Source organism: Podarcis tiliguerta, assembly GCF_965153285.1.
Source record: "Podarcis tiliguerta genome assembly, chromosome: 7".
In the NCBI taxonomy this organism is placed as follows: domain Eukaryota; kingdom Metazoa; phylum Chordata; class Lepidosauria; order Squamata; family Lacertidae; genus Podarcis; species Podarcis tiliguerta.
Window position 1 is genome coordinate 84678078 of NC_139540.1, and position 14507 is coordinate 84692584.

At 42.7% G+C, this 14507-nt stretch overlaps 1 protein-coding gene across 4 annotated transcripts in view; it reads right to left on the reverse strand.

Annotated features, from left to right (window-relative positions):
• Window positions 1-14507, reverse strand: part of LOC310681116 (protocadherin alpha-C2-like) — a 186463-nt gene that overhangs the window by 119742 nt on the left and 52214 nt on the right. The window contains exon 1 of one of the 4 annotated variants that reach the window (XM_083448607.1): window positions 9122-11556. The exons of the other annotated variants lie outside the window; for them this stretch is intronic. Coding sequence (XP_083304733.1) covers window positions 9122-11497 — 2376 coding nt within the window. The 5' untranslated portion in view covers window positions 11498-11556. Of the gene's footprint in view, window positions 1-9121; window positions 11557-14507 lie in introns of those variants that run through there. 4 annotated transcript variants of the gene reach the window in all.

Sequence of the window (14507 nt, forward strand, 5' to 3'; positions counted from 1 at the left end):
AAGTACTATTTCTGGGTTAGTGGAGTCTGTAACCTGAAGCGTCTGTAACCTGAAGCGTCTGTAACCCGAGGTACCAGTGTATAATGCATGCAATACAAGGGTTAAGTCCACCTAAAAGTCCACATGTAAATTTGATCTGCATGTGTTCATCAACACACATCAGACACATCATCATCATCATCATCATCATTCCACCTTTTTCTCTGACAGGAACTCAAAGCAGCTTACAGAAGCAGCTTACAGGTAAAAACAAGAATTGCTAAAACACAGGAAAAACAATAATTAAAAAACAAGTAAACATTAATAGAATTAAAACTCTACACACACACACACACACACACACACACAGCATTACACCAGCCATTTCATTAAAAGCAGTCAGTTTCCAAAGCTGGTTGGAACAAGAAAGTCTTCACCTGCTAGCAGAAAGACAACAAAGAGGGACAGAGCCAGTCTAGCTTCTCTAGGGAGTTCCAGAGTCTGAAAGCAGTCACTTTCCTGTGTCCACACCACCAATGGAGGCAGGATTAGCTGTGGGCTCCTGTTGATTGTATTTTAGGAGGCAAATCTGGATTTGTTGCCATGTAATATGTGAGAGCCATTAATTGATATTTTCCCTTTAATCTGCTCATGTCACATGCTGCCATTGCTAATATTATGAAAATAAGGGTGGCATTCAACTGAATAATTGTGTGAGCAGAATGTCTTCCGTTCATGCAGTAGGAGTCTCCCTGCCTCTCCTTCCCCACCATGTGCCTCAATACCCTCCCCAAATCTGCTCCAGATGTGGGGGGGATGACCCAGAACAGATTTATGGGCTGCACAAGAGAGGAGAGGAGAATGCTTTGCTGTGCAAAGTGAAATCCTTGCACTGACAGAATGCAATCCTGAAAGTTCTAGATTGCCATACATAATTGTAAAAACTTACTATTATTTTTTGCACTTTTAGACCGCTCTTCATGCCATAGGTAAAAGGTAAAGGTACCCCTGCCCGTATGGGCCAGTCTTGACAGACTCTAGGGTTGTGTGCCCATCTCACTCAAAGAGGCCAAGGGCCAGCGCTGTCCGAAGACACTTCCGGGTCACGTGGCCAGCGTGACATTGCTGCTCTGGCGAGCCAGAGCCGCACACGGAAACGCCGTTTACCTTCCCGCTAGTAAGCGGTCCCTATTTATCTACTTGCACCCAGGGGTGCTTTCGAACTGCTAGGTTGGCAGGTGCTGGGACCGAACAGCGGGAGCGCACCCCGCCGCGGGGATTCGAACCGCCGACCTTTCAATCGGCAAGCCCTAGGCACTGAGGCTTTAACCCACAGCGCCACCCGCGTTCTTCATGCCATAGAATCCTGTTAATAGTAGAGGTGGTCCAAGTGGGGGGGGGGCAAGAGTCTTGCTGGGTCAACCTCCAAGGCCAGAGACCAGCGGAACTACATTATAGAATCATAGAATCATAGAATCGTAGAGTTGGAAGAGACCATCGAGGGCCATCGAGTCCAACCCCCTGCCAAGCAGGAAACACCATCAGAGCACTCCTGACATATGGTTGTCAAGCCTCTGCTTAAAGACCTCCAAAGAAGGAGACTCCACCACACTCCTTGGCAGCAAATTCCACTGTCAAACAGCTCTTACTGTCAGGAAGTTCTTCCTAATGTTTAGGTGGAATCTTCTTTCTTGTAGTTTGGATCCATTGCTCCGTGTCCGCTTCTCTGGAGCAGCAGAAAACAACCTTTCTCCCTCCTCTATGTGACATCCTTTTATATATTTGAACATGGCTATCATATCACCCCTTAACCTCCTCTTCTCCAGGCTAAACATGCCCAGCTCCCTTAGCCGTTCCTCATAAGGCATCGTTTCCAGGCCTTTGACCATTTTGGTTGCCCTCCTCTGGACACGTTCCAGTTTGTCAGTGTCCTTGAACTGTGGTGCCCAGAACTGGACACAGTACTCCAGGTGAGGTCTGACCAGAGCAGAATACAGTGGCACTATTACTTCCCTTGATCTAGATGCTAGACTCCTATTGATGCAGCCCACTCCCTCATTTTCAAAGCTACTGTTCTTAAACAGTATATCAGGTGGATATGGTTACTGATCACCCCTCCTGTCAGGACATGACAGCAGTAGAGGGAGCATTGTGGCTTTGTTGTGTTCCTTTGGCCTGACCAAGACAGGTCCTCTTGAATTGGGCTTCCTCCCTGTGTTCCTCTGGAGCAATATCATGGTTAAAATTGGAAGTTAGATGTCTGAGAGAGAAGCAGCACTTTGGGGGATACTTCTTCTGAGGCAGGTAGAAAACCCATCACCAGACAACAGCCTCCACAGTGCTTCCCAGTCTATGGCCTTGGCAGATGCCCAACTGTGCCAGCAATGTCTGTTTGCTATTGCCTCCTCCATTTTATTTTCTACTGGATAAGTTTATATAATGTTAAAAATCCAATGCATAGCTTCAATAATAATTTTTTAAAACCTATGCCAACCTCTGATGCTGGGTCTTGAAAGTTAATATTTTTGTATCTACTTCTTCTGCGGGGGGGGGGGATACATTTTTGTTTAGACAAGCCTATCTGGATGTGTAGAATGTGAATATATGCTTTAATCGATTTTTAGTTTATTGTTTATCTTATGTCTTGAATGATTCAAATAGTTGTTCTACGGTTTTCTACTCACAGTTTTATTGTGTGTGTTTTTCTTCTATTTGTAAACTGCTTTGGGGGTTTTCTTAAGAATTAAGCAGTATATAAATGTTATGAAATAAAGGAAAATAAATAAGGAAAGAACACACAGCAGTATATAATTATATAATTAAGCAGTATATAAATGTTATGAAATAAAGTAAAATAAATAAGGAAAGAACACACAGCCTTTCCTTCATAATTGCCTCATCCTCTTTTTCCCTTCCTTATTCTCAAGTTTGGAAGGAGTGGTGGCTATTTTTTGCTTTTATGTACAAATAGTGGTATGTGTGCTTGTCTGACTCTCTTTCCATGTTATTTATTGCTGAAAGAGAAGTATTTTACTGAAATTCAAATTTTGGGAAAGTATTAATAGACCTGGAACAATTTTTCAATAGACTTTAGACTGTTTGAGATCATGGATGTTGTGAAGGATTGAAACTATTGAGCCATTTTGTGTTTTATTGTTGGATGTAAAATTGTTGCTCTCAGTTTAGAGGTTATTCTTGTGGGATGGGAAAAAACTCAGCCCAGGAAACAAACTTAAAATGGGAAAGAAATATACAAACTTCAGGAAGAAAAAAGAAGCCTAAATATTATTGGGCAACAGAAACAAAACTCTACCGCACTGTCCAAGATGGTGGCCAGGGCGAGGTGACATCATGCATGTAAGTAAAGCTGGCAAATAGGAATACAGTTGGCATTAAAGTCAGAAGAAAGAGATGAAATCAGAAGAAGCAAGCCAGGACTGAGAGCACTGTAGAGAACAAACTGTTGATAGTACTGAACTGAGAAGCCTGCAGGCTCGTTTCCTCCAGACAATAATGAGATGAAACTGCTTAGGGCTGGATCTTTACACATCAAAAAAGCCATCAAAAAAGCATTTCAGGAAAACAGGCTGTAAACTTTATACAGTGGTACCTCGGGTTACATACACTTCAGGTTATAGACTCCGCTAACCCAGAAATAGTACTTCAGGTTAAGAACTTTGCTTCAGGATGAGAATAGAAATCGTGCTCCAGTGGCGTGGCAGCAACAGGAGACCCCATTAGCTAACGTGGTGCTTCAGGTTAAGAGAACACTTTCAGGTTAAGTACGGACCTCCGGAACGAATTAAGTACTTAACCCGAGGTACCACTGTAATGGTGAATTTCACTGTATTGGTGAAAGACGGAATTCCACAGTGCCATGTGGTGACCAAGATAACTGCAGTCATCTGACCTGGCTGGCCAATGGCTCTTCCTAGGCAAGGAGACGTATAAAGGACTCCCTTTTGCAGCTGAGTCTTTCTTCTGCAACAAGGTCTGCTTGAACTATAGGATACGACTGTGGAGTGCCCGGTGCTGACTAGGTATTTAAAGAAAAGTGATTTTTTAAAATAGATAGTGTACTTTGTGAGTTTGGGGGATGTGTGTGTGTGTGTGCGCACAGGACTCTGACCTGATCTGGGCAACAACTCCCCTGGCCCCAAATAAATATTTTTTTGGGAGGAAGCTAGTGTTTAAATAGGGTTAATTTGGTCCACAATCTTGATTCAAAATGCTGCCCAACATCCAAACATAGTCCGAGACTACTGCCTCCACCTTGGGAACCCTCATGTCGAGTTTAGTGACAACTCAAAAGAAAGTTGAACCCATGCCAAAAAAGTGTGAAGTGGCACCAAAGTGACATTTTGGTCAGCCATCTTGATTCAAAGTGATGCATGGTGTTCAAACATCAATGAAGTCCATTGTCTCACCTTGGGAGTCCTCATGCCAAGTTTGACAATGATATCTTGAGAGGCATCCAACAAATGGACAAACAGACAAATCACTTTCCAAAATATAGAATCATAGAATCATAGAGTTGGAAGAGACCACAAGGGTCATCGAGTCCAACCCCCTGCCAAGCAGGAAACACCATCAGAGCACTCCTGACATATGGTTGTCAAGCCTCTGCTTAAAGACCTCCAAAGAAGGAGACTCCACCACACTCCTTGGCAGCAAATTCCACTGTCGAACAGCTCTTACTGTCAGGAGGTTCTTCCTAATGTTTAGGTGGAATCTTCTTTCTTGTAGTTTGGATCCACTGCTCCGTGTCCGCTTCTCTGGAGCAGCAGAAAACAACCTTTCTCCCTCCTCTATGTGACATCCTTTTGTATATTTGAACATGGCTATCATATCACCCCTTAACCTCCTCTTCTCCAGGCTAAACATGCCCAGCTCCCTTAGCCGTTCCTCATAAGGCATCGTTTCCAGGCCTTTGACCATTTTGGTTGCCCTCCTCTGAACACATTCCAGTTTGTCAGTGTCCTTCTTGAACTGTGGTGCCCAGAACTGGACACAGTACTCCAGGTGAGGTCTGACCAGAGCAGAATACAGTGGCACTATTACTTCCCTTGATCTAGATGCTAGACTCCTATTGATGCAGCCCAGAATTGCATTGGCTTTTTTAGCTGCCGCGTCACACTGTTGGCTCATGTCAAGTTTGTGGTCAACCAAGACTCCTAGATCCTTTTCACATGTACTGCTCTCAAGCCAGGTGTCACCCATCTGGGTATTTGCCCAAGTGCAATACTTTACATTTCTCCCTGTTAAAATTCATCTTGTTTGTTTTCGCCCAGTTCTCTAATCTGTCAAGGTCGTTTTGAAGTGTGATCCTGTCCTCTGGGGTGTTAGCCGCCCCTCCCAGTTTGGTGTCATCTGCAAATTTGATCAGGATGCCCTTGAGTCCATCATCCAAGTCGTTGATAAAGATGTTGAATAAGACCAGGCCCAAGACAGAACCCTGTGGCTAGGACACATTGCATTTCTTGTGTTCCTCTTTGCAAAGATTCAGATTTGGCTTGTTCTTCAGTCTAGTTTGCCTTCTGATTGCTGTATGATCATGCCTTCCAATTTGTTCTTCAGTCTTGGCTTCCAATCCTGAATTAGTCTTGGCTCTTGGTTTTTCTGACCCTGCCTCCTAATTACCCACAAATCCTGAGTGCTCCTTGGTCCTAGTTCTTGGCTGTCCTGAAACTGCCATCTATAGCCCAGCTATGGTTAATATAATTCATTTATCACAAATATCCAAAACATCTATTTTGTTGAATTTTTTCAGTGCTGAAATGGCATTTGACAGTGTGGAAAATGTTGTAATGTACAAAGTAATAAAAGCATTAGGCTTTTGCCTCACTATGTGAACATCAATTGAGTTGATTCACTATGCAGTGAAAAAATACCGTAATCGCTGACAGACAGCAATGAAAACTGTATTTCCTGAATGAGGAGTAAGATAAGATTGTTTTCTTTCATCTTTCCTATTTAATTTTTGTATATAGCGCTTCCCGATCACTGGTACAGCTTAAAGTTAGCCATGGGATTGATTGGATTATTAGAGTATATGTTTCAAATTGCACTTTAGGTGGATAATATATTTCTGGTACACTTAAAAAAAGAAATTGAAATGCAAAGATTCAGAGTTGGTAGCTGCATTTGGAAACACAGTGGGGCTGTAAATTCAGGTGAATGGAGAAGGTAGTGGTGTTTAAAAAATAATCTGTATCCCTTGCCCTATCAACAGAGCTCCAAAACACCACTCATATTTACAAAGATATTCATTGCTACAGATGCTCTCCAATGCAATCTTTTAAATATCACATCCAAATCAGTCAAAAGCCTTTTCGTATCTAGAAATATCCAAGCTCTCACTATAAAATTGTTTGGTAATATAATCCAATTGCATATGATTGTATTCAATGCAGGGGTGGAACAGACTTCTGGGTGAACAGAGCTTCTCTTTCACTCCTGTCCCCTCCAGCACCCCACCACCACACACCCTCAAAATCAGCTCTGGAGAGTTGGAGGACCCTCCAGATTTCAAGGGTTCATAGGAGGGAGGAGAGGAAATGTAGGTCTTGTACCACCAACAGAATTAAGTGTGTGGAGCATTAGATGCAACCCATAGCTTTCATTTTCTCTGAAAGCTTTTTTAATTAGGAAAAAAGCCTGCTTTGTTATCAAATATATTGATAAACAATATTTTATTAATGGCAGGATTTTTATCCATTTTCCTTTGATGTAATAAATAATGCTTTATGGCTGACTTAAGAGAACACTTGCCATGATTATTTCAATGATATTTATGAAGAGAGAGACAGACAGAGAGAGAAAATCTATGTTGCACTGGAGGCATGACAAGCATGGCCTGGCAGAAAATCTGATTCTTAATTTCAGACAATAATAATGCAGAATTGAACCATTTACCAGCTACAGACAATTTGCTTAAACCAATCATCATCAACCATTTGAGACCCAGCATCCACCTTTAATTGTACCACACAGAACATTACCCACTTATTATTTTTAATTGCCTATATAATTAATCATTATTAGAATGCTGACATAAAAATTTTCCATTTTGTGAACTACTTGTGTTAATTTAAAATAAACAGACTTTCAACAACGCAATTATCAAGGAACAATGGATGAAAAGGCACCACACAGCTAAAATACTCTCTGCTAAGGTACATCTCCAGCTGTCTTGTGCTGTAGTTATTTATATTTATCTCCTTCTGCTATGGGCTTTCACAGCACCATAAATCTTATGATATGCCCTTTTCCTGAAAGTGGAATATCAATATTTACAAACTGAGAGACTTCAGAGTGACAAGACTCCACAGAATTTCATTCAACAACCTTCCCTGCATCCAGTTTCCATCGCCAACTCAGAGCTGAAAGATTCACCCTCTTTTATTCTGATATCTTTCAAAAAAAATGGTTGTAATTCTTAAACTATGAGCTTACCTTCCTAAAGGCAGGTGAACCAAGAACAGCTAACAGCTAACCATCACCACCAAAAATGCCAGTCCAATTGTAGCACCGTTCCAGGCCTCCTCATTAACTCTCTAAAGGCTGCTTAAGAACAGTTGCATCCTGGCTTCCCCAAACCCTCAAACTACCAAGCACTCACAAAGTAAATGAAAAACAACATGAATTCATGGTGCATTTCACAATCACACAGGCAATTCACTTCTTGTCTGAGAAATATAATTCAGATCTCATCATGGATTGTGCAGCACAAATAATTGTTTATGCAGCGTAATTATTATTTCACCAAAAAGGCAATACTGCAAATATTAAAATTCTGAAAAAAATATTAGATTCACACCATATTTCTACCAAAGTGTGTGTATGTGTACAAGGCAAAACACAGCAGCCAGAGCCCTATTTGAAATTTCCTTCTCAGAGCACATTTCTCCAGTTTTATATTATCTGTATTGGTTCCCAGCTAGTTTCTGGGCACCATTAGAAGTGTTACTTGTTTTCTTTGAAGCCCTAGATAGTTTGGCACCAGAATATTAGAGAGACCATCCCATCACATGAACCAGCCTGCCCATTGCACTCAACATTGGATCCCTTGCCTCACAGAGCAATTGAAACCATAGCAGGGGGCAGTGCAACTGAAGACCCACTGCCACACCTGAAGTCCTGCCAGCTGGCACTGGCCAGGAGAGAAGGTAGGGGGTGGTCCTCTTTCAGTTTCTGCTGCACAAAATCCAGGCTGGTGCTGCTGGAGGGCCTGAAGACTGGGCCCCTCAAGGGCTCTGCAAGGCTTTCGATCCATCAGATCTGAAGCTTCAGATACTTTATCTCAACCTTGAAATACCCTGCTTCAGGGTTTATCGGCCAACAACTTCCTGTTCTCTTGGATGCAGCACCTCATGCTAACTGCTCCAGTGGCATGGATTGAGGATTAGAATTGCACTCTTAACAATCTTCTTCCCACACCCCAAGCCAGGCTACATATTTGAGGATTTTTAGTTGATTAAAAAGGATAATTAAATGCTGGCATAATTATTATGCTATAAATAAAGTTGAGAGGTTCCCCTTCCCCCCATTCTCCCATTACCCAGTAAAATCACTTGACAAGAACTCTCTTTTTGCAACAAAGCAAATATTTAAATATGCCATTCACTTAGGTAGCTTTTAGAAAAAGGATTAGACAAGTTCAAAAGAGATAGATCTATCAAAACTATTAAGCTTGATATCTAAATGAAGACTCTATGTTAAAGAGCAGTATATCTCTGTCCTAGGGACAAATAATAGGTCAGTAGGTCTCCTTTGTGTCCTGCCTGTAAGCTTCCCAGATTTAGTTGCTTAGCTGCTGCTAGAAACATAATATTGACCTATATGAACCTAAGGTCTGATGCAAGCAGGCAATTTCAATTAAACTGTCTTGGTCATTCTGGCGGACCACCTTTACCAGCAGAGGGACAATAGAAGTGCAACTCATGATTCTCCTGAACCTTCAGAAATTTTTTAACAACTGGCCATGTTATCCTTCTGGAATACCATAATTAATACTTTTAATTATGTGTGAACTCATTCTTTACAGTAAGTCTCCAGCTGGATATTTGTTTTGTATGTAGATGCTGACTTAGTAAAACAATATAGAAAAATTAAAGAAGGAAAGCCATCTCCTGAGACTTACCTGTCCAGATGAGGTTGGAGCCATTTCCTTCCCAGTCCCAAGCTCTCCATTCTCCATAAATGCAGGGATGTTGGGGGTAAAAACCATGAGGTCATTCTTGGCACCAGGCTCCCCAGTTGCAGCTGCCAGGATATGGCTGTGGCGATTTGAATAGGACCAGCTGCCCACTTCGCTGGCACAAACCAATGTGGCTGTGCCAGGGCCATACATCACGGGCTCCTTAGGTTGACACTGACATCGCAGAGCCATATACACAATGATTGCCAGCAGAAACAATGTGGAAACTGAGCAGATGGCAATGATCAGGTAGACATTTTTGTTCTCTTCAAGCGGCTTTGAGCTCCCTCCTGCTCTAGAATGGTAGCCATCTGTGTGGATGGCCTGAGCGCTGACCACCAGTGACACACTCAGGGTGGCTGTGGTTGACAGCATTGGCTTGCCATGATCCTTCACCAGTATCAGCAGATTCTGGCTGCCAGCATCACCCTCCATCTCATTCAAAACACGGGTGGTGCTGATCTCCCCACTATATAGGCCCACCCGCCAAGGACCACTAGTTGACTCATGCAGCTCATAGTGAAGCCATGCATTGTAGCCTGAGTCAGCATCCAGGGCACGGATCTTGCCGACCATCTGTCCAGCAACCAAAGGGATCACCAGCAAGATGGGAGTGTTCTCTGGCCCAGATACTGTTGGGGCGTTATCATTTTCATCCACCACAAAGACCTGCACCATCACATTGCTGTGCAAGGAGGGCAACCCGGCGTCCTTTGCACTCACTTTGAACTCCAGCAGCTTCAGTTCTTCATAATCCAAGGGCTGCAAAGCATAGACATTCCCGCTCTCTGAGTGCACCGAGATGTAGCTTGACAGTGGCCAGAGGTTCTCATCTATCCAGTAGGTGACCAGAGCATTCTCAGCTATATCTGGATCTGAGGCAGACACCGTAAAGATGTGGGCACCAGGTGGGTTGTTCTCCTTCACAAAGACCGTGTAGGAAGTCTGAGCAAAAGCGGGCGCATTGTCGTTCACATCACCAATGGGCACAACCAGGGTGCTGCTGGCTGACAAGGATGGATCCCCTTGGTCTCTTGCTGTTACTACTAGTTTGTATTCTGCAACCTGTTCTCGATCCAGAGGTTCATTTAGCACCAGTGAGTAGTAATTCTTGAAAGTGGATACCAGCTTGAAGGGGAGCCCAGGAGGCCACAGAGAGCAGTTTACTTGTCCATTGGTGCCAGCGTCCTTGTCTGAGGCACTGATTAGGGCCACCACCGACTCCAGTGGGGAGTCCTCTGACACAGGTACTGATAGCGATGTCACTGATACTTCCGGGATGTTGTCATTTACGTCCATTATTTCTATGATGACATTGCAGTGCCCTGAGAGAGGAGGGGTTCCTTTGTCTTTCGCCTCAATTTCAATATCATACAGATTGATATCTTCGTAATCCACTTTTCCTTTTACCCTAATCTCACCTGTAACTGAATCTATACTGAATGTCTTTTTTACATTGGGAGAAACATGCTTACTGAAATAGTAGGTGATTTCCTTGTTACTTCCTTCATCTAAGTCTGTTGCATTGAGATGAATAACCAACGTTCCATCTGCCACATTTTCTAACAGTTTCACCTTATAAACAGATTGATTAAATACAGGTGCATTGTCATTTGCATCAATCACAGTGATCTCAAGATGAACTGTGCTTGTGAGTTCTGGTTGACCCCCATCAGTAGCTGTTAGCACTAAACGATGCACAGGGATTTTCTCTCTGTCCACAGGTTTCTTTAACACAAGCACTAATGATTTACTGTGCCTGTCGTTGATTTTCTCTTCAACAACAAAATATTCTGTGGAATTAAGCTTGTACTTCAGTTGAGCATTCGCACCAACATCTGCATCTGAGGCTCCCTCTAGAGGGAAATGAGCACCTGGCAATGTTAACTCTGCGACACTCAAAATCTCCTCGCCCTCTGAGAAAACAGGAGCATTGTCATTTATATCCCTGATCTCCACTTCCACATGAAAAACCCTCAGGGGCTTATCCAGGATCACCTCCAAGTGAATGGTGCACACAGGATTCTTGCTGCAAAGCTCCTCCCTGTCTATCCGGGAACTAACAAACAAGATCCCATTTTGCACATTTACCTCTAAATAATCCTTGTGGTCTTTGGAAACCATCCGGAACATCCGAGGCATGAGCTCTCCCACCTCCAGCCCCAGATCCTGAGTGATGCGGCCCACAAAGGTGCCATGCTGGGATTCCTCGGGCACAGAATAATGGAGCTGGCCGCTCCCCATCATCCAGGCTTTGTGGAACACAATCAGCTGCAGCAGCTTCATTGTCACCTGGAAACCTCTTTGCAGAAAAGGCATAGCAAATGCAAGTACTGATCTGATCTGTTATAAATTACCTGGCTATAACTGAGCAAATGTTGACTGACCTGGATAGAAAGGAGTCAATGCCGGCCCTTTTACATTGAGGATCGAAGGTTTTCCAATGTAGGAAGAGGCAGATTTTTTATCTAGTCAGAGGGAGGAGCGTGTCCTTTCAGAAATGGTCTTGTTAGTCAATGGCTCCCCCTTGTGTTGAAATGTTTTTGGTTGCACAGTATTTCTTCTGACTAGTAGAATAAATGTATTTTTCTGCTACATAATGTTTAGTTTATTTTTTAAAATAGTAATTTTGGAACTCCAGGTAAACTAGGCTTCTTAAAATAAGAACAGAAAGGTCTTCCAGTAAGTATGGGAATTTTAAAATATATAATGGCTTATTCCCTCAGAAGAGTAACTATTATCCATACAGCTCTTTGTACTGTTTCTATTTTACAGTGCTGGCCCTACTCAGAGTAGACCCATTTAAAGTAATGGACATGCTAGCTTAGGTATAGGAGGCATTGTTTTATAGTGGTTCCATTCCTACCTAGAGACTCTGCTTCAGCTCAATGGTAGAGTTACTTTCATTTTCAGGAGCAAGTTCAAGCTTTTTAAACAAGCTTCCCTTGCTTTTAAACCTTTGGAGTCCTCTGATACTGTGCTATTAAGCCTTTGAAGCCAGCTCTTTCTCTTAATTTAGATTATCCATGCATGTTTTGTTGTTATTTTATAAAAGTTCCCCCAACTGAAAACCCTCTCAGATTTGGATTTAAAATCTTAAATTTCAGATTTAGAAGTCATACAGGAAAAAGTAGGGAAGGGAAGCTGTTCCTTGGGAGACCACTCTAGTCAAGAGACACTATAGTTTAGGGAGAAAGTATTCTTACTTCATGTCACCTGCCACAAATACTAAAACAGATCAAAAACTGTGGTGATGTGATAAGGCTCCCAACACACATTGGAATTTGCTCCAGGGGAAAAAATTATTACCCTCTTTCTTTAATACAGGTGACAAAATAAATATGAAGTAGCAAACCTTACCACATGGAGATGTGGTTGTCTTTAGTAGGCAACCATAAGAGATTATTTGTATACAATTGTCTAAAAGTCACATTCAATGGAATTTCCAAAAATCACTTCTTCACAGAACCAATTCTTGACCACATTCATTCACAGAGGCAGTTGAACAATGGAGAGATTGTGCATACCTATTAACGCAAACCCAGGTGGTAGGACTAGGGCAGGCCTCCTTAAGTATCCTGGGAGTGGAGCGAAGTCTACGTGCTCCATCAGGCCTGCCCCCAAGTCTGCCTGTCATTGGCCAATTTTGCAGGGCAAGCTTGGATCTGAAATCCTAGTGGCTCATCAGGGCAATCCGCAGCAGCCTGAGCCCTGTTGAATCCCAGTGAAATGGACCTTGAGCGTGTTTGGAGGTTCTAGCAGGGGAGCACAGCTATCGTACACCCTTGACCGAAGAATGGTACACTCCTTCTATCTGGGTTTGTCGTCCTCTTCCACCGAGCACGCAGCTTTGGGAGGGACGCACATGGAGCGGTAAGGGACAAAGGGAACACTCAGCTAGCCAGCCAGATCAGCCGAATCAACCCTGGAGATCAATGGGGTGACAGATGTTGCAGCCAGATCGCCCTCACATCCGGATCCCAGTGAAATGAGACATCACCAGCCCACAATGCCTCCATAACCAGAAGAGTAAGTAGACTTAGGGAAAAAATAGAATTGTCCCTTGCCATTGGTTATTGGCTTCATGTGCAGTTATCCTCAACAGATGTGGGCTACCTGTCTGTGGCTTTGCTTGAAGATTATGCTTGCTCTTGGCTGAAATTTGTTAACGACTAAGTTAACAGCTCTCACTATTTTCTACACCATGTTCTGCCACTTGGGTTAGAAAAAACTGGCTGCACCACTTCTGGGTCTTTGTTTGTCAACTCTACCAAATGGGGTTGGCTCACCACTGCACTGTACCTTGGTCTACAACACAGTGGTGATTATCAGCCTGCTAGGCATATAGCAACATTAACTAAAGAGTGGCTAGTTCAATGCTTTGCCATCAGCAGTTATGGAAGGTGAATTCACAAGGCTGCCTTGGCAATCTTGCCCTTGTGAAAGCAGCTCAGATGAAATAGTAGCCAATGTTCTGTTATATTATAACGTTCATAGGGTTTGCTTGTTTTATATACCACCCTTCATCGTAAGATCTCAGGGCAGTTCACAGAATAAATATCACTGTTTATCTTCAGGTACTTTCTTTACACTTGAACTCAGGTGAATTCCACGTTTCAGTTTTAATGGCAGATTCCAACCCTATGGTCACAGGAAGTATAGCCAAGTTCCTTGCTGTAGCCATCAAACCAGGTCACAACTATTAAAAGGAACCCAAGTTTCAAGTCAAAATGCTTTGTGTTGTTCCAAATTGCTTGCTAGTATATTGCCCTTTTTTCACTCTGCTATGTCTGTCCTAGCAACCTTGGTAAATACAATAGACTGTATCTGATGTGTTTTGGTCTATAGACCAAATAAACTGAAACTGTTGTTGAACTATTCATTCCACGGGCATTTAAACAATGTTGGTATAAATAATCTTAGAAAGAAATAACTATAAAGAAATAAAAGCAAAGAATCTTCCTCCAACTAAGATAATTTGATCTAAGCGCTATGCAGATTTCAAACTGTGTACAATGAATAAGGATCGAAGAGAACAGGATTGTAGTGTCATTGTGGCAAGCCACACCACTGATCACCAAGCACTCCATGTTATATCTGCACATGCTCTACAAAACTGTACACGCAGTCTGTGTGCAACTGGCAACTTTGGGGAGTGGGAGCAAACAAGCCTACATGTCTATAGTTTGAACAAGTGCAAGGTCTCCCCTTTATGTGAGCTGCCTATATATAGTTGAATGTCTTAATAGCCTTGAGTTGTCTGCCCAGAAGCAGGGATGTTTCTTGAAAGCTTCATTTGAAATGGATTCCATAATCTGTCCAGGCAATC